This window comes from Falco peregrinus, chromosome 4, assembly GCF_023634155.1.
Source record: "Falco peregrinus isolate bFalPer1 chromosome 4, bFalPer1.pri, whole genome shotgun sequence".
Lineage (NCBI taxonomy): Eukaryota > Metazoa > Chordata > Aves > Falconiformes > Falconidae > Falco > Falco peregrinus.
In genome coordinates, this window is record NC_073724.1 from 85,738,467 (window position 1) to 85,765,946 (window position 27,480).

The 27,480-nt window shown below is 34.4% G+C and overlaps 1 protein-coding gene across 2 annotated transcripts in view; it reads right to left on the reverse strand.

Annotated features, from left to right (window-relative positions):
- The window catches only part of PCDH17 (protocadherin 17), a 92,833-nt gene that overhangs the window by 45,836 nt on the left and 19,517 nt on the right, over positions 1–27,480 (reverse strand). For both annotated transcript variants that reach the window (XM_055803040.1, XM_027789338.2), the window contains exons 3-4: positions 17,305–17,363; positions 16,988–17,160 (exon numbers count right to left, since the gene is read on the reverse strand). In XM_055803040.1, the coding sequence (XP_055659015.1) occupies positions 16,988–17,160; positions 17,305–17,363 (232 nt within the window). The remainder of the gene's footprint in view (positions 1–16,987; positions 17,161–17,304; positions 17,364–27,480) is intronic.

Consider the following 27,480-nt stretch of genomic DNA (forward strand, 5'->3'; position numbering starts at 1 on the left):
CAGCTGCCCTAGACTGCAGGATGAGTTGTAGTTTGTTACCTCACAGTAACTTCCTCATCTCAATCATTACTAGACAGGGTTGTTTTCATATGTTCTTAAGTTCCTACGGATTAGTATCTTACATACTAAAGAAAATGTTTCTATCTGTGTGGTAGTTGCTGAATCAGTGCTTGCACTGCACCTTCCCAGCAATTTTTATGACTTTTGCTTTCATATCCATTACTCTAAATGTCAGGGAGCTATTTTTAAATACTAGCTTAGTTCAGTTTAATAAAAGATATTTTAATATCTGCGCCAGAAAAATTAAAAGAATTCCTTATTAAGAATTTAGTTTCATAAAATCTAATGCATATATAGATAACTGCATGACTGCTCCAGACAAGATACATTTTACAGGAGTAACATTTTACGGTCTATGCTGGAACAGTGATACAGAAAAACACAGATGGGACTAGAATTATGAAAAGTCACAGAAAATATACAATTAAATTTTTTGAATGTCTCATTGAACCTTTGGCTACATTTTCAATAGGTTTTTTTTTAATATGATCACTATTACTACTCAATTATTTGTTTATGCTGAACTTACTTCCTTTTCAAAATCTGATCTGTTCTATTATTTTCAACATTAGAATAACCATAATATTTAATTCTTACATTTATTCAAATGAGGGTTTCTGATGATTTTCTATGAAAGGAAATAAAAAAGTTAACTTTCAAAAAAGCTGAGGGCTCTAAAGCCCAAATCAGAAACAATGTTAAGGGACTAAATTGGTCATTACTGACTCTATTGATGCATAATGGTATAAGACAACATACAGAGATAGGAAAAGCTGTGTAAAGCTGTAAATTAAAGAAAGTTTGATACTACTTCCAGTAATGCACACGTTAGCCTTCTCATTCAATAAACTAGATAAACTTAGATTTTGTGAACTGTAAATTTAACTATGACTAGCAAAACATAGATTAGTGTAATAGGATCTTAATCTGAATTACATTTCCCATCATTTCTGAAATAGAAATGTAGAGTAATTACAAAGATTACCTAAGGGTTTCACAAAAATCTTGGGGTTTAAAATTATAAAATGAGTGGGGGTTGTTTGTTTGGTTGGTTGTTTCTTTTATAAACATATTATCCGTCTTCCTCTGTAAAAGTAGGTGGTTATTTTTTGTTTGTTTATTTATTTATTTATGTATTTATTCACAGGGAAAATTTGTATTGTGGATAAGACAAAAGGAAACTGAACCACGAGAAGAAAGCAGTCAAATTTCCCGAAGTAAACTGGCTACCTTGAGAGGGGAAAAAATAATCCAGATGAAGTGTTTACTCTATTACTTGTTTATCAGTTAACAAAGCTGAAAGAGCAAACACAAAAGCAAAAGACACTCAAAGGTATTTGACCGATGTACAACAGAAAAGACTAACTTTCTGAGATAGTTTTGAGTGGTACTTACAGAGTTAAATAGTTGTTATTAGGGTTATTCTGAACATGAGAAAGCATGGAACACATTCTTGACAATCCTGTTCAGTCTGCCAAAAATGCAGTTCAGTCTTTGTGTGAGCCTTGTAAGAAAGCAGACTATGTTCACTATTAATAACACTGACGCTGAATAGCAACTTGTGAGACCAGATCTATATTGTGAAGTATTGCTGGCAAAGCTATGTCATCTAGAAGTGTGGAAAAAAACTACAAGCCCAGTTCACACAGCTATTTGGCAGAAAATTCTGACAGTCACATAGTTATATGTGTATATAGTTAGTTTAGTTTATCTCTTTCAGAGACATAGTGCAGAAAGGTTAGGAGACCTCTTTGTGCCAACATGTGCAACATCTCCAACAGCTGGCTCTGGTGATGGAATTGAGATGAGATTGGCAGGTGTATTCTTGTAGATAAACCTCACCTTACCACCAAGAATGTCACATACTACAGTCAGTGTAAGACAACAGGATAGACCCGAAGTATCTTAAATAAATATTTACTTATATTTAATAGGATTGCTACTGTATGTTTATGAAATGCCAGTTGATTCTTAAATGTATTTGCCAGGGATTAACAGCTGTTTCAGAATCCACTGCTATTTAATGAATATACAAGAACAGTCCTAGATGTAATAAGAAGTTAGGTTTAATAAGAGCATGAATTACTTCAGCTCGCCAAACAATAAAAATTTACTGAAGATTAACACTATGTAAGGCACAGAGATCTTATATAGAGGTTAATCCTTAAATTAGTATGTTTTTATTCATCCCTTGGTATTTAATTAATTTAAATTATAATCGTTCCAGCAGTCAGATAACTATGTTAATTTATTTTGATTTTAAGTAGAGCTCCATGTAATCTAAGACCATGCCTTTCCTTTTCTGTGAGTCATTTCAGTAAAGCATTTCAGCACAAAGGGCTTTTTAGAAGCCAAGGTACAGGTTGAACTCGGATTCTAATTTTAAACATCCAACACTGTTCTTTATTGCTCCTGGCACCAGTAAGTTGGCCATAAGAGTTCAAAAGAAAAGCCAAATAGATGAATATTTAAGCAAAGCATCAAAAAATATGAATCTTACACAGGGACACAGTTTTGTGAGGAAGAAATAGTTCCCAGCCTCGGATGCATGGAAGAGGGAACAATGGCTGTGCAAACAAAACTTTTATTTCTCACATGGAAGAGAGATTCACCACCTCCACATCATGACTCTGATGAAATGGGAAAGAGTAGCAGAATAAATTATTGATGATGCCTCCAGAATAAATTAATGATGATGCCTCCAGAATTAACTTGGGCTGGAACCATTAACACCTATAACATGAATAAGAAACACAGAAGCCAGAATGTTGGAATAGATGATGGCCAGCGTATAAAAAGCTGGTTCCTGCTAAAACACTGAATTCATCTTTCATAACTTTAGATATCTACAATAATTGAACTACATCTGAGTTAGTAATCTTTTACTGACACTAGAGAGGAATGAGCATTTGAGGATGTGATTCATCTAAAATAGGTCAAATGAATCATGCTCCAGAAGTACCTATTGCTCTCTTCATTAATTCTAAAGTGTTCATCAACTAATTAAATATAAAGAATCAAGGTAACTAGGTCAGAGGTAGGTAAGATGGTAGGGACAAGATTTCTGAGAACTTGTGCCTGTTCTTTCCTTCAAAAGGATTGAAAATGTAGAGGTTTGGGATGTTAAGCTGTCATGAATGAGTGGTTTAGGTTGCTTAAAAAATTGCCATTAAAGGTATTAGCAATTTTTTTAATATATAAATTTGCAAAGTGTGACTTAACAAAGTTCAACGGCAAGGTTCACTCTACTACTTACTACATGGATGGAACATACAAAGGAAAAATGAGTTAAAATCAAGCTCGAATGGTTTACCCAGAGATGGAAAACTTTTTCCTTAACTAACAAAACCTTCAGGTCCAGACTTTCCGGTTTCCTTGTACTTAGAGAGGACTAAATATCTAGGAGAAAATCTAAGCCTTAGTTTTGAAACAATTTTGAAAAGGTCAAATTCTCTTTAAATGAAGATGCCATAAACTTGTACTTCATGGATTTCATTAAGATTGTGAAGAGTATTTTTAGATGTCTTGAATTTAACAAATTTTTTACTTCTGTTTATTTTTTCAGAGTACCCTGTTCACACATCTGGCCATTAAACTGAACAAAACCACTAAGTCCATAAGTAAAAATATCATAATCTATATTTTGAGAAAGCATTTCATTTTTATTCAGGTACAAAAGCTTATGCTAAAAAAATGATGATAATTTACATTGGATTAAAAAAAAAAAAAAATGTTTTGTTCAAAGCCGGCAAAGTGGTACAACTCTTCTGACTCTGATGAACATCCACTGCAAAACTGCAATACCTGTGAGATATGGCATGTATCCCAGTACAGGATTATTTAATTGCAGCTAGTTTCTAGAAAAAAATACAAAATTTGATCACTTCTAAATTCAACAAAAGCAAATACCTCTAGAGTAGGGCAGTTTCTTCTTAAGAAATCTGAGTGTGTTTTAATAACTTGCTTTTTTTCCACCTCTGTGTTACCTGTTGTCTTCCCACACATTAAACTTCTAAGCTGGTTTTTATTTTTTCTTCTTCCTGTAACTCTTTCTGTCTTTCTATACTTATGCATATCAGAAAAAAGATCAAATTTACAATAAGGAAAGTAGCTATGTGGTACTTATCTTTCAAATGTACTTGTAAAAAGTTTAAATATGTCTTCTTTTTAATAAACTATTAGCCAGCTATCGTTGTCATGTATACCTGTGAAAAGCTCCAGAAATGTAATAAATCTACAATGATCTGTAACTCTATTGACACCTGAACCTGTGTGCTTAAAGAAATTTTGAGGTTTTAAATAGCAAAGACTATTTTCAAATTTTAAATAGTAGCTTATTTTGTCTTACTTAAAGAGGTTACACATCTCCTGAGATAACCATAAAACAACAGTGAATTAGTGACAGGGTAAGATTTCTTAAAATCAAGTGGAAGGTAGGTGCCTAATTTTCACTGGTCATCCAACCTGTCTCTACAAGACTATTTTCCTGTGTCAAAATTCTAGCAAGATAAATAATTCTGCCAGTCTCCATATACTAAGAAAAAATGTGAATGTACACAAAATAAAATACATAAAATTTAAAAAAGGGAATAAAATGAAACATTAATAGTAAAAAGTTAATAAAAAGGCTCTGAATGTAACACAAATATGGATATTATCAATAGTTCTATATAAAGAAAAGGAATTCATAGGAAAAATTCACAACTCTTAAAACTACATATCTCAATAATTAGGCTTCAAATTCTTGTGCGATTTTATTTTCATACTAAATATCATGAAGCCAGGATATTTTGAAATAAGATTTAGTTCAGAAGTCCAAACCATTTAAATTCTGTTCTTATCTTGAAATAACAATACAATGATAGCTGAGGCAGTTTTTATCATACGCTTCAAAGTTTTTGATACTTCTGTTCAAAATTTACATTTTTATTATTGTTTTTTTATTGTTTGAAAATTGTAATAAATGTTAAATATACATGTCCTGAGTCAATATAATAACGCTTGCTTTGGGGCCATTACGTGCTGTAATATATTTTACCATACATTATTATGTGAATTTTCCAGTGTAATTCCATCCAAATAGACATTTTGAGAATGTCCTTATTTGTTTATTATAAGCCTAAATGACAAAGAAAAAATATTTTATGCTGTTATATGATATTGCTAGTGATTTAAGGGTATGCAGTATCAACTTTACATGACCTTTTTTAGTTAAATTTTTATGGTCCAATTCAGTAGCATGATCTGGATACTCTACAGTACCCTTGAGAAGCAAAAAGCAGCCACAGCACACTGGCAGGTTAAGCTGGCTTTAAAGCTTTCCTCACAGTAGTGGCTGTAGTATTCAATGTAATTTTCTTTCTCCATCCTTCTATGTTTCACGCACTTCCCTTCAAAAACACCTGTCTTTCCTATGCACACAGGTATTCTTACCTGGGTAACACCCAGCCATTTTTGGATCATAAAACTTGGAATTGAAAGAGAAGAGAACATGATGTATCTCATATTCAACTTTCTGTGTTTTATAATATGGACACAAATCTTACAAATATTTTAATCTGGTTTAATTTGCATTTTTTGAAATTATTTGCCTATGGACAAATACTAAGTTTAAAAAAGAATTTAGACTGAGAATTTGAAAGAAATTGATTTCATAGGTTATTTTGCTGTTTTTTCATAGAGAAAAATATTAGTCCTTTTTAGAAGTAGCCACCCAAAAATGACACATTGTTAGGGCCATATAATTTGATTTCCTACATTTCTGCTGTAGTGAAAGATTTCTATAAAATAGATATGAAGCTGGTACTTTCTGAAATTATAATGAAGGTGCAGTATGAATTTTATATACCTCAGGAGGAAAAAAAAAACGGGGGGGGGGGGGGGGGGGAAGTAATTTCTTTTTTAAATTAGAAGTTATTTTGGGTGAACATATAGACCTACATCATCTTTATGTGAACTTTGCTTACAACAACAAAATACCATAGGGATAAGGGAGAGAATCCTCACTTCAAATCAAGCTAGTAAAATAGAAAAAAAAGTATCACATGCTAAAACTAATCACACACATGAAGTGTAGGACTGTTCATATTCAGCAGTGCATGAAAATCCAATATACGCTTCCCTAGGCCACACAGATTACAGATGTGCTGCAAAAGTCTCTTTACAGGGTCAGAAGAGACACAATTCCACTTCTGTGTTCACGTTGTTCTTAGTCTGTATGTTTGACTCAGAATTTAGAAGGTTGTTTGAGCTGTATAACTGCCTAGAGATCTTGCTAATATGTAACCTAAATTGCACTTTTTATGCAGTAACTGCATACATTTGTTCAAGCAAAAATTGGGTCAAATAGTAAAATTTTGTATGAAGAATTTAATTCAAAACTCTGACAAGCAGTTAAGCTGATAGATAACCTCTAAAAATCCAAGGTGCACATCTCTATAATATTTAAGCAGACAGTGCAATTATATCGTTCTATATATAATGCTCTTATATATGTATAAGTACATTATATGTGCAGTACTGTATATTAACTATATATTAAAAACTTCATTTTTTAAAATATTCTTTTTCAAGTGTATACTATATTATAGATTCAAGGCTTTTGCCTCAGAATTATTATATTTTCAAGCTTTTTATTATGCTTAACAAGCTTTGTAATGAAAATACTGGTTTATCTTAAATTTGTAAATTGTTCTCAGCAGTTTTACAATTTTCCGTATTGTTAAGTGCTGTAGTCGAAGTCCAACTCAGTCAGCCTCACACGGGGCACCAATTGTTGCAGCACAATCAAACTAGTAGACTGCAACAAGGCTTTACCGTTGGTCAGATAGTACTGTCTGTGCTGTATCTCCTCTGTCATGACCTCTGGAGAAAGCAGATTGCCTTGTTGCAGTCTACTAGTTTGATTGTGCTGCAACGGTTAAGATACAGATTTATATAGATTCCAAAATCAAATTTTCAGGGACACCAGTTAATGGTGTCTTATTTCTGTATTTATGCATATGCATGTGTACATGTATATACACCCCAAATAAATGTATAGTACCACTAATACTGAAAGAAATAATAAAAGATGAAGGATTTTTTACATGTAGTCACATGAACATCTCCACTGAATTATATGAGACAGTTTATGTACAAAAAGCTGGAAGAATATGGTCCTAAAATTAAAAAAATACATTTATTTGTCTTAAATAAAGGTTTTTTTTTCTGTGCCACAGTATGACTTGGTTATACTGGGCATATGCTCCTCTCCATTTCATGCTGCAGAGGAGAGCAGATGGGATTAAATATAGCTTGGCATGCAGCACAGGGCAGCCACGGAGCAGTATTTTCTAGTACCACACAGGCACTACCAGCTCCATATACATTAGAGCTGAAACTCCAAAAAGGGCATGTCACCTTCAGGAAAGGGTAGTAGTCAGGGAACATCTGTTACACATGCAGTGTTCCCTGTAGAAAGAACTGAAACACAATGAAATATGCATCAAACGTTCCCTATACACTGAGGTACATTAAGTCCCCTTCAAACCATATAAAGCCCACTTGGGGAAAGGAGGTTATTTGAGTGCAGCAGCTGGAATAGGGGAAAACAGCAGCAGGGAATGGAAACCAGCTGTTCTGCCATTCTGGAACTCTAGGATGGGCAGTAGATGCACAGAGGCTGATACACGGCATGTGTGCATCACTGATGTACAGAGACTAGACAAAGTTTCACTAAGCAGTGATTAGTTAATCATGGTGCAGCTCTGTCTCTGAGCAGAGTCCATCTTAAATGCTAAGTATTATTATATTATATCAGAGATTCTTCTTGTGAATCACTACGTAATCCATGTTCCCTGCAAGTCTCTAAGCTTATACGGTGAGTTCTTCCTGTAAAAAATGTTCACAGAGAAAAGGCTGCAGAACAGGTCAGTGCAAATTTTCCCTTTCGGTACATTTTACTCAGGACTAGACAGTATATCACACCCTCACATTTAATTATGGCATCATAAAAAGCTGATCTAGAGTGGATTCTCTGGCCCTGGGTAAGTTAAAATAAATCTAGGTTATCGCTGACAAATGTATATTTAACCTGTTTTAAAAACTGCCAGGAAGGGGTATTTTTTAACTTACATGGGTAGCCTGCTTCAGTGCCTAGCAATATTGACAGAAAAGTTCTCCCTGGTATGTAACCTAAATAGCTCTCCCAGTAAATTAAACAGAAAGAAAAGAAAAAGCAATCACCATGCTATTTAGAACAACTTTACATACACAAAGTCTTCTGTTATGTTTCACTCCAGACTTTGTTCATTTAAACAAAGACAAATTCTAAGCAAAAACACTTCTTTCAAACTTTGCTTACAGGCCATGTTTTGCAAACTTCTATTTTCTGCTATTATTCTACCTCTTTGTTGATTCTGAATTCGTCCAGATCTTCCTTAAAAATATGCCTACAAACTGAGTACAGTTGCTGTGTAACTGATTAAGAGTGTGCTGTAACTCTGGCCCAAATTAGATTATAGCACTTTTCTCCCTCTGGAAACCAGGGCATAGGAGAAAAGTAGCATGTACATAGAAAAAGGGTCAGGAAAAGGACAGGCTGGATTATTCTGTATACAGAAATGAGGAGATACTCTTTGTTCCAGAAGCACAAAATACAATTAGTATTATTCCAACTGAAGCACAGCTGAATGGAATAATTAACTCCTGTCTCTTATTTAGGACACTTCTGTTTTGTCTTCCCCAGCTGAACTTAAAACTATTGATAACTACAGTCAGAGTATGGGTTTCCAACTAATATGCATCAGATTTACAGTAACTTCATCTGCATGTGGCTGGAATATGCAATGAGATTGTGTTAAAACCTGACTACTATCGCTGTTTATCATATCTGTATTTTCTGCTGACTCAAGAAGAGGAGATACACCCATACAATGATGGTTTAAGATGAGAGAAGAAAAGATGTATTTATTTTAATTGTCTCCTTTATATAACTGGATAAGCGCGCGCACACATACACTCATATATATATATATTTAAAGTATAATTCTGTGCAAGCTTAATTAAAAGAAAAATGTAAATGCACCATGCAAGGACATTTTCAGAATAGACTCCCTAGTCCCGTTACAATAGGTTACAATCATTTCCATGGTATTAGGTATCCATGCAATACATGAGCATATACCCTAAAATTTTCATTAACAAAAGTAAGCACAGCAAAGAACATCCATTTACCACCCAGGGAAATGCGTAAAGCCTGAAACAATGAAAACTATCTATTTTCTGATTTCCTTCTTTCAAAAGTTGTTGATCTTTCTATGCCCCCACTTTTCTTTCAATTTATAAGAAGAATCTGAAAAGAAGAAATGTTAGCTGAAGATAATGATTTTGACATAGAAGGGCCTCATCTTACTGAGAACTGCAAATCCCTCTCTTGCTCTTCTAGTGGGAATAAAGCAAAAAGATAACTTATGGATTCTAAGCCTTCCAAGAACAAACTGCAGTACAATGACTGTGCTAAGCCCCGGGAAAGGAGGTGTCAAAACAGAGAGTACAGAAAGGAAGTAATGAGATTTGCAGTAGTGACAGGGGAGGGATATTCTGCTTTGTTGCCCATAAAGTAAAGCATGAAGAAAGGAGCACCAACAGCTACAGCACCCAAATATTAGAATTTGCACTCACATATCAGATGGGGGATTTACAGTAACAGAATTGTGATCTTGAAGTGCACGTTACGTATTAATTTGCAAGTAAGCTCATTAAAGAAAATTCTTCTGATATTTATCAGTACTTTTACTGAACAGTCTCAAACTTTTAAGGTGTTAGTAATGATCTATCTAAATTGATTTGATGGTGAAGTTTCCAATTAAAACAAAATACAGGGCAAAAATATAATTCCAAACCACTGAATTAATTTGTAATTATAAAATAAGTAGAAATAAAGGGGGTGGGGGGTAGGGAATGAAATTACCTGAAAACTGTAGCACAACACACCCAAAGATGCATAGATGAAGCTGTGCTGAATGGTTATAATCACTTTTTTGTATCACAGTGTTTTCTGTGTGTATAGATGCAGAAAGTTCTTTCTGCATGTTTTGGAAGTCCGTTATAGAAATTTTCCCCCTAATTTGTGACTAAATACATTAATTAAATGTGGGATATGCTATTCACAAAACTTCACCGATAACAGATACATAATGATGATAATCTGCCAGACATTGAAACATGCACCTTATTAAAAACCTGGTTTGGCAGAACTCGGCTTTAGCTGAGAAGCAGGATAATAGGCAATAACAGGCAGCAATAATAGGCTAAGATACTCTGATGCAAAGTGTATTCACTGTCACTTCAGCTGCCAGAATGTTTGCACTGCTTTTCTATTTTGTATCAATGAAGGCAGATAAGTAAGTAGTCAAGGCATTAAGCTAATCCATCCCTTCTCCATTAGGATGCCACTTCATTTCCTTTTCTGACTTCTTTTAGGAGAAACACCTGCTTCCTCAAACTTCTCCTTCCTCACCTGGATAGTCTTGATTGAAATCCAAAGCTGCTCATACACTTATAAGAAGAGCACATGACAGAGGGAAGCTGTGTCTGAGAACACTACCATCTCTAACAAGGATGCACCAAACAAACTGGACTCTTCTTTGAAGCACACCTGATCATCGTGCAACCTGACATCACACAGTGTCACTCATCTAGATTTGGTACTGAAATAACTGAAATGTTAAAAGTGAATGTAAATTGACTGGTAGATTAGTGGAGGGTCTAAAAATAAAACTTAAAACCAGGAAGATATTCAACACAACTGCAACAGAGGAGAAAAAAAAATCTTTAATACTCTGTAAATAAAATAAATAAATTTTAATTGTAAATAAACTATAAGAGTATATAAAAGTTGTTAGATATGAGAGTTTTGCCTTTAGTTTGCCCAAATCCATCACATAATTTGCTTGATACATAATACAGCAACAGATCTGTCACAGATTACTGGGTATTAACATGAGAAAGGTCCTGAAAATAATCTGTACTCCAAAGGCAACTGACCTGTATCCCTCCCTCTAGTTCATTAACAGGTTTAAAGGGAGATTATTCTGATCTCTCAAAAAGAGGCATTACAGAACATTTGCATAGCCTAGCTCAGCCTAGGTAAGGAAGTCTTGAAAAAGTGTTACCTAGATCATCTTTAAATGAGTGTTTGAGATCAAGGCACTTAGAACTTTTGAATCTTTTATGAGCACTCCTCTGACTAAAAGTGAAATACATTAATGTAAAAGGTTAATACCAATAGAAGTTTCAATATTTCCATTCAACAAGGACTTTATAAGGAGGATGAGACCAACAATAATGCTGTTAATTCCCTTAACTTTATAAGTACTGTTTCAATGAACAACGTACACACAACAGAAAAGTGGGAAGAAAGTACTGGCAGTGGCTTAAATGTAATAATAAATTTGTTAAACACTGGAGTGGACAACAATTCACTTTAGAACAAAACAAAAAACAACAACAAAAAAAATAAGGACAAAAAATGGCCTTATTCTTCATTAAAGTCTGTAATGGTACATAAAGTTTTAGTCTTGAATTAAAAATCTCATTATTAGAATGGTGCCAAAATCAAATATCTCCAGGGTGTTGATTACAAATTTGGTCAATCAGAAGCAGTTACAGAATAGATAAGTTAGTCTTTGACCTATGCTGTTCTTCATTTAGGATCAGACATGTGCTTGCTTGCATAAAGCACAGAAGCCCCAAAAAAAAGAAGAGAGAAAAAGACATGAAAAAAACCCAACTAAAAGGTGGGGGTGTGTGTGTGTGGATAATCCCATTTTGTGTGGGCTTCGTCTAACACTTTCCATAATTTACAGTTCTAGAAACACACTGCCACTAGGTCATTACTAGGAAAAGGAAAGAGATTTTCAATACAGTTAAGTTTCTCTTATAGCTTGCCTGTATAACAATTAATCAGATGAAAGTGAAGAATGGGTATCGTGGGCAAGTCCTGACATACAACAGGCAATTTAGCACCTAACCTGGCCATGTTAGGGGTAAGCAAGTTGGAAGCATCTCAGATGGCATCAGAACAAGCAGTGCAGTCTGACAGCTATTCACATTCTGTGCACAGAGAGAATGTGATAGGAGATGCTCTGTCCAGAGGGAAAAACCTATGAGAGGAAGCAATCTTGAACAAAACATTTCCCAGGTTGTGCCAGCTCTGGGGGGACTCTCAGCCTCCAACAGTTTCTCAGTGGGGGCCATCACCAGCTCTGAGAACTTTGGAGATAAACATTTCTCCACAATTTTCTTTTTTCCATTATCTCATTAAGCTGATGTACTCATAAAAGAACCCATCATCCCCAATGGCATGGAAAGCATTGGTGATGATGTCAGACAGCAGAAATTTGCTTGATGAACTTTCTGCACTTATCAGTCTAGACTGATTCTCACTCAGTTAAACAAAATGGATTTTAATTATCTCACAGACTCAAGCAAGATTACGGCAGGAAAATCAATGGACAGTTCAGAAAAAATCTTGGTAAAAAATTCTGATAATTTCTGCCCTGTTGCAGATGGATAATGCAGGATACTCAATTTCAGGGACCATTCTTGTTTAGAAATCAAGAATCTAAATGTACAAGTTACTACAGACTCATTCTGTGGATGTGCTCAGTAGATAAACTCAAGAGTTAACAGTATTCATAGATAGTCTAAAACACTGAAATATTTTTTATTCCTAAAACTGTTGCATGTGGGACTCCATCAGTTGTAATGCAAATATGTTTTCCTTGTGACGATGAAGCAAGAAGTATTATATTTTTAAGTTATATTTAATTATATTTTTTTCCTGAAAACCATCACAGTCCTTTTATACCAGACATCTGTACCATAGACTAAACCAGTGCTGTTCTACAGAGAAGCCTGGTGAGCAATACAGATCCTTGAGGAGTCTCTGACACCAACACTGAAGCGTTTCCTTCCACCCTTCCTCCAAGGAGGTGCCTCTGGTCTTCATTTATTCTCAAGATCCGTGCTACTGTTAAGCGGGCAACAGCATGTGCAAAAATGTCCCCCCTATGGGATGTAGGTGTGAATGCCAAGCAAGCGTGTTGAAAGAAAGATGCAATGCACAATTATTTTTTTTTTTTTTTGCAAAGCAAAAACTCAACAAAAAAAGCTACCAAATTTGGAGATACTTAATCCCCTGGATATTTTTTACAATGACATGAAAACGTAGATTTGTGTTAAAGCAAGAAAGTGCAGACAGCAAAAACCAAAAGAAAAAGGAAGGAAGAATTCCTGAGAAATTCTAAGACAATGATTTATAAGGAATTTTTGTTTTAATATATTGTTTTACTGATTATAGGTAAACATACCCGGAATTCACTACAAAAAGTATAAAATTTACATCTTGCTGTTCTACTGTTTCCTTGTAGATATAATTTATTGTTTGTGATACAATTTTCAGCTTTGGATGTCTTTTAAAGAATTATAGATTATTGCTGTTATGCTTAAACCATACCAAACAACATGGCCATTAGTATTTAAATATAAAATGTGAATAATATATGCTACTTCAGGTGACATAAATGGGTAACCTTACAGATGTATTCAAAACTATTAATTCTTGTGAGACTTCTAAGTAGGGTGATCTCAAAAGGTCCAAACTAGTGATAGGGTTTGAAGTCTCAGCTACAAAAGTGAAAAAAAAGAGAGGTAAACAAAACAAATCTATCTTAAACTGTTCTATTGAAAGAGTAGCAGGCATATGGAACAAGCTGCTTAGCCAGACAGATTCAGATAGCATAAGTAAGCTTAAGAGACAGCTAGATATTCTAATGCACAAAGTGGCTTGGAATTCACAGCAACAGGATATAGGCTGAGATAACTAAAATGGGACATGCTTATTTTAACATAAGATTAACTGTCCTGATAACTTTTATAGGGTGGTATTTTGGGTGGTTTTCCCCTTTCTTTCCATTAAGGCCAAGTAATAAGCTTTCATAAGCATTTCATAATGATACCTAATTTACGTTATCTTTCCCATTTGATTGTTTTCAATCACCACCAAACAAAACTTATTTGGAGATATTTTCCTTGAAATCAAACATAGTAAACTTACTAAGGCTTTACCATCCACTGTTTGCACTATTTCAATGCAAATCATAAAGTAAGTTCGATTGCCTCCCATCCCATGCTGAAATTAGAAGATGTCTTGTCTACAACAATTATTTTTTTCATAGAATTTCCTACTTCTCTATTACTGATAGAAGCGCAATTGCTGTAGTGCTACTGACACAATTTTTGTCTCAATATGACCATTTAATTTTCAAGCTGTCTTGGCTACAGTTGTTCAAAACTGTAGTTAAACTACTGGTACTGCTAGCATTCTTATTACTGCCACGGATAGAATCAGATTTGTGACAAAGATGTTTGAAATTACATACATAGGATGTCAAACTCCAACTTAATTCATTTTTCAGTTAGGAATCTCAAGTCAAGATACTGAATTCACAGTTAAGCCTGATCATTTTTTTTAAATGTCAGACGATCTAGTAATTAGCACTGTTTTAATAGCAGAAGTTAAACTATTTTAAAAATCTTTAAACAACAATAATCAAGTCTGAAACTTTGCTACAAAACAGTGAATTCCCATCCCTCTGCACAACCCAGAATGATGAGAGAACCACAGCTTCTGATGCTGCTTCAGGTGCTGCCAGAGACAATTGTTTCTAGCAAGCTGTCAATCTCTTCTTTTCCAGGAAAACAATTTTTCTCTAAAGAAAATGCAATCCTTTTTCTATACTAATCACATATATCGTATTTCTCATCCTACTTCAACTTGTCTTATGACTAGAGAAAGCAATTTTGTTTATCTTCTTTCAAAAGAGAAAAGTTACTTGAGGCTAAAAACCCTAATCATACTAAGCTCAATGACAACCGATCATTGATTTCATCAGGAACACCACATTGCACCACATTTGTTACTGCAATGATCTGTAGCCCCATAAGATGCTTGCTGCAGGTTCAGTTTTCATAATAAACCAATGATTTTATTACAGCACGCTTGCGACAAAGGAGTTCGTACAAGTAAACAAATGGATATCATTACCATTTGTAATTATATGGGGGGGGGGGGGGGGGAGAAAAAAGTATTTTATCTCTCTGTCCTCAATCTTTTCTATTAATTTCAGTAAGAAAATTCACATAAACACCCACTGCTGCAGTCACTGGCTGACAGTATTTAACATTCACAGTTTCAGTATATTTTTAATAAGGGTGTGAGGAATTCCTATGAGCCACTGGAATAAATTGTTTCTAGATTAATAGGATCCCTCATCTAGAAATAATGATACATGCAAACTTCCATATAACTCTTTGCATTATAATGAAAATATAATGACCAGAGTTGGGCTTGATGCTGTTGGACAAACTGCAATATTATAAACTCTGGCAATACGGTCCATTTCTAAAACAAACACACTTTTTTTAATTTGAGTAGTAAATCATTTTCCTAATGAAACTTCCAAAATTTTAGAACTCTTTCATGGCTATACTTGCCATAGAGATCCAGAGGTTTTGTCTTTTTGTTATACAAAACTAAGAAAATCAGACACACTCAAACAGCTTCTTAAAAAGAAAAAAAAAAGTCCAGTACCGCATCTTTATACAGATCAATGTCCAATTATAAGCACAGAGTTGCTATGGCAAAAGGTCAGGGAAAAAGAATCTTTCCAGCATTTATTACTTGGAAAATAAGGTCATATGTGAGGTCAACCTCCAAATATATACAGAATAAATTATATTGCAGCATTTTAAATATTCTACGCAGCAAAAATCATACTGCAATCTCAACATAATCAGGAAATAAGAGTTGAATATATATTTCCTGGTGTCTGTACTACAGATCAGAGTAGGCTGAGGCAAAAAACCTAGGTCCAATTAATCAACAATTAATAAAAATCTCATAATATATTTCTGCTTAATTATAAATATAGCTTCTTATTAAGGCTGACTTATTTAATAGTCTTTATCTGTCTTTAACACTGCATCATCTTCCCCATAACAAACTAAAATAATAGCAAGCATACAAAACATTTAAAAATAATTCAGTGGTGTACTGTATTCTTTACAGACCAAAAGCAAAACACAAACACACACTGCACTGGAAAACTTAGTCTGTCTGATGCTTTAAAAAAAAAAAAAAGAAATGTCTCTTTTGAAATTAAAGATCTCATAATTAGATAAAACACATCTGGAAAAAAATGAATTGGACACAGACTTTGAGGAAATAAACATGCTTGCTTGTCAGAATGAATGCTTGCAGAGAGCACTGTCATTGTCCTGATATAAGTCATTTTAGCTGTTTCACAGACACCGATCTTTGGTACCTTTACAGGATGTAAATGAAATTATACTGAAAAATCAGATTGTATTATTATTTGACACTTGTCAGACTACTATTAATTGTGAAATCAACATACAAAAAAGAAAAATACATCCATGAAATGAAAACATCTTCTGATCCATTTTTACTCTTGTCTGATATCTCAAGCTTCGCTTCTTTTCCTGACTACGGGAGGAATGTAAATGACTGGCACTCCTTTATCTGTTGCAGTCATGTCTAGTTTTAATTTCCAAATCATGCTTTGGCAGAAGGACTATATATAATATATCACAGGCAATGCCAGTGGAGATAAAGTATATTCTGATCATTTTAGAAAAGTACTAATTTTTTTTTTTTTTAATCTACTTTGGATACTTGTGGTTTCATTTCATGTTCATTCTGAAAGATACTGAGTGTTCTTTGCTCTGGGCTAGCTACAAGATTTACTGTTTTCTCTGATAGTATTATCAGTGGGCCTGACAAACTGCAACTGTAATACTAATAGGTTTATAATGATGGCTTAAACTTTACGCTTTTGTAAACATTGGAGGCTTCACTCACCTTGTTCAAGTGGCTGGCTTTTAGTTGAAGTAGTTTTCATCTTGAGTGCCTCCCTAACAGACATGTCACAGCAGGAGCCTTTGTTAGTGTCTTGGTCACTGTCAGCCTGATCACTGTCCCCATGCCCGCTGTCCCTCAAGCTGGCTCTTTCTGGATCCTTGAACGTGGAGCTACTGAAATACATATTTTTAAAAAGAGAGAGAGAGAGAGAGAGAGAGTTGTATTTACTTGTTCTAAGTTGAATTGTACTCTCTGGCAAAGCAATTTTGACAAGAATGCAAATGGGGAAGCCGAGAAAGTTATTTAATAGGCCTTACCTTTGAACAAACTGCTGCCTGCTGCCCATGTAATTGGGCTCTGCGGGAAAATTGTCTGTCTGTGAAAGAGAAGGAAAAAAATACGTATAGTTGTACACTGGACAAATCTCCTGCAGAGCAACAAGATTTCCTAGAGGAGAAATGATTAATAATTCAAAAATTCCCTTAATCTTCAGATTTGTACATTTTAATTAAATTGGAAAATGCTGGCATGTAATTATGTGCTCAGAACAATTAAATGATTCCGGTCCACAAATTACCTGCTAAAGTAAACAATGAGGCTCCAGTAAGTGGCATTCTCTGTTAGTAACCTGACAGATGACACTGTTTATGTTTTTTCATTAGTTAGATATTAAGACTGATGGTTATTGAAAATGAGAGAAAAAATTACTTTTGCATATTCCAAATGTGAATTATTCAATAATACTAATTTTTAATCATAATTACATCATCTACTGGGATTCTGAAGCCTTTACTGCTGTAATACAACTTCACATAACGCTATGTAATTCTTGAACTGAAAAAGATCAACAAAAAAGTCAAGAAAATTTACAGCTGATTAGCTGTGGGCTTTCTTAAATGCTACTGGAAAAGCACAAGTATGAAAATATTTGGATTTTCTCTCTATTTTTCATCAGTATTAATAGCTATGTCAGAACAATGAGAAACATACATGCAAACAAGAACATTAGATGATTGTTGTAGACAAGGAATTTTTTTTTAAGAAGATACTTTCATTAAGTCTGTCATGAGTATATTTTTAGCAGCATGAGCTAAGTAACTGTAGAAGCAGAAGTATTTACAGCATCCAGACCAACATGGAATCCAGCCAAAGGGAACTGAATTCCCCTTGTATCATCAGCTGAAGTTCTTTGGGAGAGAGACTGCATCTTTCAAAATCTCCATATACTGTACATTCACACACATCACTTCTTGCAGCTGACCTAGTGACAGAGCTTCTACTGTTTTCTGTATCACTTCATATCACACCACTATGCTTTGCAGCAGCTATGAGTTTTGCAACAGCATCTAACAACAGAATGGGTAGCGCAGGCAGCACTCAATTAATGGAGCAGAAGGCTCAAGGTAAGGTTTAATGTTGCACACGAAGTGTTGTACAAGTGGCTGATCTCTTAGATACTTGGGTTTCCCTGCCACTCTTCAACCCATTTTTTAGCTTTGTTTTGTTTTTATAGGTAGGTGGTAATCAGAAATATTTGCTGTTTCTTGTATGGTTGCAATATTGGACCTTGTAAAAGATGCATGAAGTTACATCTGAAATTTAACAGTCACTTCCATTTGCAACAGAAAATAGGTAGTCACCTGCCACCCTCAAGGTGCACGTGCAATAAATGTGCTTATCTTGTGTGATTGAGGTAAGGTAAGGGAGATAAAGAATTATCTTGTGTTTGGCACATATGAAATCAATTTACATTGTACTTTCTTCTTGTTTCCACTTAAATCCTTTGGTTCCAAAATTAGGATTATAACAGACATTGTGTTCACATTTTGAAGCCGTTTCTAATTTAAGCTGTGGAGTACACAGCATTGTATATGTCATTACAAAAATAATCTGATGTTTTATCAGTGAATTTTCTCTTACAAGAAACTACAACAGAATCAGTTTTTACTCATCTGATTTCGAAACATAGCATAAAGCACCCATACTTATAATTCTAAATGTAATTTTGTCCTATCAAAATTATGTATAATTTGGAAATCTGGGTGTTTATGTCCAACTAGAGATTTTTTCTTCAGCAGCATCATTAAAAGATGGGTTTATGAAAGTTCTTAAATACTGCTTAAGAAATGCAAACAATATGCTACATTCAGAAGGACAATTCTGAAGATCTGGGATATCAAACTCAACATCAGCCCTGTCACTGTTTTTTCCAAGTCAGCGTTTCAGAAGCTGATGATTTCAGCTACCGGTACCCAAACTTTTTAAAATCTGGCCATTTCAGTTAGGGAGTAGTTTATTACTTTGATTTTAAAAACAGATGAGATCCTGCTTTTGATATATGCAATTAGAATAAAAGCTTGTCTTAACTTTTAAAATATTTCAAGCTATAAAAACAAACACAAAAACAACAAAAAAGGAAGAAATCAAGGTGCAAAGGTTAATATTTCAGCATTCTTATAAGTAATGTCTTAAATGTAGCACATTTTGAAAGGAACATCAGTCTTAATTCTGCTGTTCATTCTTTTCTTGTCACAAATTGTGAGCTAGTATCTCTCATGTGTGCCAAAAATCTACTTCATATATATGCACATATAACCATTATGACACCCACAGAGCCCAATACCTCTCAATCTAAACAAACATTTACAATTGCAGAACTCAAGTTTGTTTTCTAAGTCTAATATCTCAACTATAGATGCCCAGGAAAACTGGCCTTATGCTTTTACTTATGTAAGACATCTGCCGCCTCCTAAACACAGCTGCTACTAGAATCAACATTTACATTTTTCAAGTCATTGTCAGGCAAAATGCCTGTTATAAACTGCCTTTTCATCAGTTCTGTGCCATTAGAAAAGTCGGACTTTTGCCCTGGAATTAACTGTAGCACCTCCTTAAAGATGCTAGGAACTTATCTATAAGCTGGACCACAGTAAAAACTGGTCATGCTATTTGTTTCTGCTTTTGCATAGAAAAAAAAAAAAAAAAAAAAAAAAAAAATTTCACACACCCCAGACTAGCCAAGACATAAATTTTAAAGTAGAAATTATGACCACATCTTAGCTGCTGTCCTAAAAATGGGTGCTGCTTCTGAGAAATTCTGTATTTATGGTAATCATTAATGATCTTTGACTCAAAAGTAATTTGACCGATTTCCTTCATATTGTATTTCACGGCAATACAAACAGTTGGGTGCCATGTTACAGTGAGTTCATTGCTGCAAAAGAACAAATGTAAATACTTGATAACCATAGACAGCCACAGAGCTCAGAGCTAAATTCTTTTCCTTCTGCTCTAAAAGCATTAAACCTTCTCCTATGAACTATGAGAGTATGATGTTTCTGTTGAGCTATAACAGAGCAGTTGAAACAGGCAGCAAAGAGAGAACAGCTTCATGTATGATCATACCAATAAAAAAATGGGGAGAATAAACAAAATTTTAAGGCTAGACAATTTAGAAGAATCTTAGAAAGGTAAGCATCTGGTTCACAATGGATTGCAGAGAGATACGAATGTCTAACTCCCTTAAACATTTTTTATTATTTTTTTTTATCCCAGTTGAAGTGAGTGGTCACATACTTAAATTTTTTACACTGTCACATCTATGGAAGTGGTATTACACAGCTCAGCTCATGCATTCATCATACCTCTTTAAACTGCATAGTGGTAACACTAAGAAATTAGTGCTACTTTAAAAATCTATTAACATCAAATAAAGTCTTTGTTCTTCTCTGGGTATACAGCCCTTTCTAGGAAATCAGAACCACTGTGACTCTGTTTGCCTCCAGTTTTAAGATAGGTTTCCACTAAGCTGCAGACAACCACCTAAAAGCTAGTCACCTAATCTAGGCTAATCAGCTAAGATCTCCTTATAAGCATTAGCGATATACAAGATAATGCATCCCATTTGGGGCATGTAGCTTTTGGTAAGTACTGCTCCTGGTAATGACTTTCACCGATAACTGTAAGGGAATCTAGATGACCAACAAGATGTTCAGTGTAATAGCTAAAGCTAAATAAGATGCATTGTATTAGAAGTGAATTAATGGAATTACCATCTCCTGGTAACTAACTAAAAATTAATCAAATGCCATCACCGTTAATGTCCTGAAGAACAAAATAAAACAAGTTCCACCCTCCCCCAGGAAAACCCGTAGAAACAATCCATCTCTAAAAGTCACTGGAGTTAAATAGTAAAGGCATGTTTTCTGTCTCTGTGATTCAAGGTTGAGGGCTGAAGTATCTATTAAGTCACTGACTACCAAGACATAAGTTCTTCAGTAGGAAGAAAATGCACTGGGACAAATGGTCTCTAAAACTAAAGCAAAAGCAGAACTGTCCACTGCCCTGGTTAGATACTAGAGAATTAAAGTCTGTGATGTCAACCTAACTGTCCGTAGCTCCCCTAGAGAAAAGGTCCTGATTTTATGAGTTATTTTGACAGATCAGTGGAACTAGTTGATTTCCAATGAGACTACTCTGTTAATGCAACAGATATACTTTTTCACAGTTGCTACAATGGCCCATTAAAAATACTTCCTTTCTTCTATCTGTCCTAATATGTGACCCTAGAGAAAATTTGAAATTTTAGGAACCCTGCCATTACTGCAATGTTGCAGAAAAATTCCTGAAGATTTCTGTACACACATTTAATGCAGATTTCTCAGAAGGATGAAGCTCTTAAAAAAGAGAATTTTTTTTGAAAGAGATCAGAATGCATATAAAGCTTCGAAAGCTGCCAAAATTTATAAAAGAGGGTTACTGCCTTTCAGAAAATATTTTACAGTTTGATTATGTTACCTTTTACATTGGGGAGTTGAGGAGGAGGAAAGTAAAAGAACAGGCAAATTAAACCTGTGCAAAATACACTTTTACTGGCATGGAATTTCAGATGTGACAATATAATTGCTACAGTCTAATAACATGACTTAAAGAATCATTTACTGGCCACTGTTTGCATGAACATGTAGAACATCCTTCCAGTGCTATCGTCAACTGTCTATAAAACCATTCAGTTACGCATGTTAGTGCTTGAGTATTAAGACCACATAGGGGCCCAGATAAACTGCAGGTTTTGCTAGATATGGATCTCATAAGATGAATTTGGAATATTGAATTTTATTAATTCAAAATAAAACCATTCAGTAGTTTGAAAGTCAACCGTTAAAGTTCTACTAGTTAATTCTAGAAACACGAAAATTTCCAGAAGTTTCATTTAGAGAAGGAAAATGAAAAATTATGGCTAAGAACAGAGTATCAGAAACAAATTCCTCATAGGAGCTATTAACATTATATAATCTCACAAGGGGAAAAAAAAAAATTCGAAAGCTTCATTGCTGGAAACAGCTTGAACCACCCTGGGTGAAGCATTACACAATGAATTATGGGGAATATTTTTAGCAATAGGCTACATTAATTCCTTTTGCTTTCTTATTATTCATACGTTCATGTTCACAAGATATATGTGTTTGCTTCTGTTGAGATGTTTTGGTATTTTTATAAATAACAAGGAGTTCCACTGCGGCTCTGCACACATATACTTTTCAAAAAGTCAGGATTAAAATTACAGCCTCAATTGGATTTCAGGGATTCTAATATTGCTCAGTGAAACAATAGTAGAAGATTCCCAAGGGTTCTGCTTTCAAGAATTCCTATAAGAAGCAGGCTATTGAAAAACAGAGGTTCCTATCTATTTTGTTTCCCTTTTCAAACATTTTTTTTTGTTACACAACAATTATGAGTGTTTCTAGCAATCTTTGGAGTAATCCATACTGTTTGAATAAAATTAGAGAAAAATAAAAGTTTTCAACTTGACAGGTCTCCCTCCTAAAAAAAGATATCTTAAAATAAGCATGACTACAAAGAAAAAGATGGAGGATGGAGAAAGTGAGAGACAGAAAGAGGCAAGGAGATAGAGACAAATGTAATATTTAAGTATTCTTGACAAATTATGCCCAGAAATAATTGTCATATTAGGGAAAGATGTATTCTAAAATGTAAAAAAAAAAAAAAAAAAAAAAAAAAAAAGACTTAGACATTACTCAGATTGATGAATATTAGACTACTAGAATATTCATAATTTTTTCTCAGAATTACAAGAACAAGTATCACATTTTCAGAAATGATTCAATGCGACTCCATTTTACGTAGGCGTTCATACCTGGAAGTATAATAAAGCAAGACGTCTTTGCTGACTCTAACTTCTTTTTAATTAAACATGAAATGCAAAAATGAAATGAAACATCTCGCCCCTTTATCAGACTGCCACTTAATATCTAACTCAAGCATCTTCTGTGTCTTTTCTTGAAAAGCTTAATTCCAAGTATTCACCATTCACTCATGAAACAAAGATCTTATATAATGGCAATCACTTCTGAAGACAAAAAAACTGTGTTTTGCCAAATCCAGTTTTGAAAGAGCAGACAATTGTCTTCATTTTGTTAGGAACAGTTTGGGTTCAACATAGCACAATTTTTCGCAAAGAATCCTCAGTATAAGACTATTTATACTTAGTTTTTGACTTCACAAGACTTACTTCATTAAGAAAATGTATTAGCCCAACAGTGAAAAAAACAAACAAAAAAACAATTGGGCATAAAGTCTAATAAATTATTTTACCTTTTTGAAGGACAAAATTAAATAGGCTGTTTTAACAAATATTGTCCTAATATGTGGTTTCCACTCATCCTTTTGAAAATCTTTTTGAGACATAATTTATATGACACATACATATTTGGAAGTTTCACAGTTGCTGCAAAATGCGTATTTTGGTGTTAAAAGACCTACGGTGTGTTTACATGAATTTCTGACATGGGTAATATTCTTCAGAAACACATTAAATACACAGAACAACAAAAACAGTCTGTGCACCAAGCAATATCATTCACCTGGCTTCTGTACTCTTAATTAAAAAGTGTTGGTGGGTCATGTTTTCTCTTTCTCTTGAATGAGAAAAGCAAAACTGAGGGAAGGAGGTCCTGAGCTATTCAGTCAAATGCAGAGAGTGACTTCTGAAAAATGAAACTCTGGAGACAGAGATCACTGTCCTTTCCTGTAAGTGAAGGAATGTAAATTCTCCCCATGTAAATGCCTAGCCCATGTGTTATTTTCTCTTAGCAAGTACCCTATTTGTTAAAAAAATAATAAAAATGTAGATATGTTACTTAAGTTTTCATAATAAGGTGTTGCAGGTATTTCAGTTGTGTTTATACTATCGGCTTAATGAAAACAATTATTTTAAATTTTTTTTCAAGAGTTCACCCTGCAATACACAGGCCACAAAAGAAGACAGAAGCCTAAGTGGTAGGGATTTAACACAGTGCAAGGATTAGAAGTCACAAGGCCCAGCCATGTTTCCACTCACCTCATTGATGGTTGCACTGAGCCTAAAGACTGAAGAAGCTAAAAAGGTCACTATAGAGGGACATATTTTTAAGTGACCCTGGTAAAAACGTAGACTTGAAAGACACTCAAAAGATGGGGTCAGACCAGACCCTGATCAGATTTTTTGATATGAAGTAAAAGCTTGAAGCTTCTCAGAAATAAGTTTGCCTCTTTGCTGGCAGGGAAGTCAGCTTAACAAAAACCTTCAACTCCTCCGCCAGAGTAGATGCAGGATATATGTTTAAGGGCAGACTTGTCTCTCTGAGAAAGATGGGACTAGGAAAAAGTGTGGCAGCTGAACTGAAAACATCATCCTACTGAAAAGAAAACGAGAAGATTTTTCTGGACCAAACTCAAATTTCTGTTTGTTTCACAATGATTTCAGGTTTCTGAGACTCATTTTATTTTGCACTGGAGAAACATGAAATGTAAGAGTCTAAAGAAATTAGCATGGTCTGGGAAAAGAATGTGGCAGGTTGTTAAGTGGGACTAGGACAAAGTTATTGTAATATGAGCTCTTAAGATTAGCTACTTTTGGGAGAAGGTGCAAGATCAAAATGTAGGAAGAGCTGCCAAACATCACACCACATGAAGAGCTTGAGCTGAAAGTACAATAGCTCAGCTTCTGCTATCACAGCGTCAATAAATAAACATAACGAAATTCATGACACGTTATTGCATTGCTCTGTATTGCCTCTATTCATTTAAAAATGATGAACACGTTTAAAATCATTCACAACTTGCCAAATGCCTGTGAGCAGTGCAGTTAGACTGGTGCTTTAAGAGGTATTTGTGAAGATCTTACAAGAGAGCTTGATACAACTTAAATCAAAGTAAAGATGGAAGTATGGGAAAACAGAACAATAACTACTTCACCTGAATCTGCTAGTACAGTTGCATCCAATATATTTACACTGTTCACCAATGACATGTACTTACTGAAGCTACTCTGTCAATAAAAAACACATTAAGAACCTTTTGAAAGAGCTTCCCTGTCAATTAGGCTGCAGATACATTCTATCGCTCCTGTTTTTCTGTCAATTTAATATACTGGATCATATTAACAGTACTGGCTTGTCAATAAGGCAAATCTGAATCCTATTAATGGAGTTATACTGCCAATATAATCGGCTTCCTATTTGTCGAGCTCCCCAGTATTTGGGAAAGCTGTGAAATAGGATTATAAGGTTAGGTTGCATACATCTGTCTCTATATTATATAAATATTTCAGGACTTGTAACCTGTTGTGTAAAGAAACACATGGAATCACTTTTTTCCATCATATCAAGTTCAGATGACAGAACAGTAATAATTGTTTACCATTGCTGAGAAAACATTAAATCATCCTTATTTATCATGTTTCCTGCTTGCTCTAAGTAACATTGTCATTTTATAAGACAGCCTACTTGTGTGCCACACGTACAGAACTGCTAAGAGATGTATGTACTCCACCCCACCTGCACAAGATAATATCTGCTCCAGAAAATTAAAGGAAAGAGATAAAACACATTTCAGGAACGAAACATGAAGCTCTCCACAACTTCAATGCTTATGTAGCCCTTGTACTGTGCTGTATAATCTTGGTGGAACTGAAGCTTGTAAGTATAACTCTAGTGTAACAGAAACCCCTGGAAATAATTAATAAGAGGTAGAAGTTAGTGCATAAAAAAACAGTAGAAGTTCAGCAAGCCTTCTACTTAATAGAAGCCTTAATGAAGTTGAACATTAGTTGCTTTTAACCACATTCAATATTAAATAACTACTTTGACTGGATTAGCAGAATATACAACAGACCATTAAACCTGATTATATTTTTTAAAAAAAGAAAAAAGTAATTGCATTAAAATGTACTGGGAATTCTCTTATCAAATTAACTCTCTAGATCTAACTTGAAAATATGTATTTAAAAAAACGTGGTCCAAAATGACAGTTAAAGGTCAATGAATCAAGTTGCCAATTATATTTTCTGGTAGCAGATGGGTGCAATGAAACCTAATGATTGAATTTGAAATGCTTTAATGCACCTTTTATTTATGGCTTCCACCATGTTGAGTCTACCTTAGTATTCCTGGCAGATACTATGTTTACTGCATAACAGACTCAACTACAATTAGCTAACTAGAATGAAATCTGCACTTATCACAATATCCAGCTTATTCTAAGAATATCATACTATGAACTCAAAATAACAATAGATTTGGGAGTGTATCTTTGATAGTATTTGTGGGGGTTTTGATTTTTCATTCCAATCTATATGTTAAATATGAAATCTAGAAAATAAGGCATTAAAATTAGAGGGAAATTTAAAAAAATAGTGCCTTGAAATTTAAGCAGTTAATCACAGTATTTGTTGTAATTTCTATCTTTTTTCCTCTCCTTGTGTTTAGAACCCTTTTCTTCTGTATGAAAACAACCTTTCCTTTTTTCATGCACATAGATTTGATAGCGCAATTGTGAGCTTCTAGCATTTTATTTTTAATTTTGAGACATATCTGAAAGCTCTTACTCAGCAGGAATTCCCAGTGAAGCCAGTAAGCGTTGTAGAATTTGTTCTATTCTTATCACTGTTGTTTTTCTGTGTTTAAGAGCAACATATCACAAATGTTTTCTGAACAGATAAAAGCTTATAAACACTGTAGTTCTGTATGGTGGAGAAGATCAAATTATGGCCTTTTAACACTAACAAACTGTTTTGTACTCATAATATTTAGTAAGGGGAAACAGGGACAATGGATATTTTAAATCTGTTAAGTTAACGTCTATCCACTATGTTTACTTTCTTCTGTCCAGCCCATACTCTCACTAAAGGCAACAATAAAACTCCCACAAGCCATGACCTTAGGTCCACTGAAATCAATGGATGTTTTCAAATTGGTTTCAATAGCCTTTGGATCAGTCTGCTTACTTCAATTACGGGATAAGCCAGTCTTTACATAGCATGCTACGTTCCCACAGATACATATGTCGTACACCGAAGAAAGCTGCAAGGGAGCAGGAAGAAGATTATGATAGTGATAGAAAATGAGAATAAACTCTTGAATGTAATATTCCTTTATCCCAGCATATGGTCTTTATGGACAGAATTTAAACAGATTTGCAGTAGCAGTTGACAG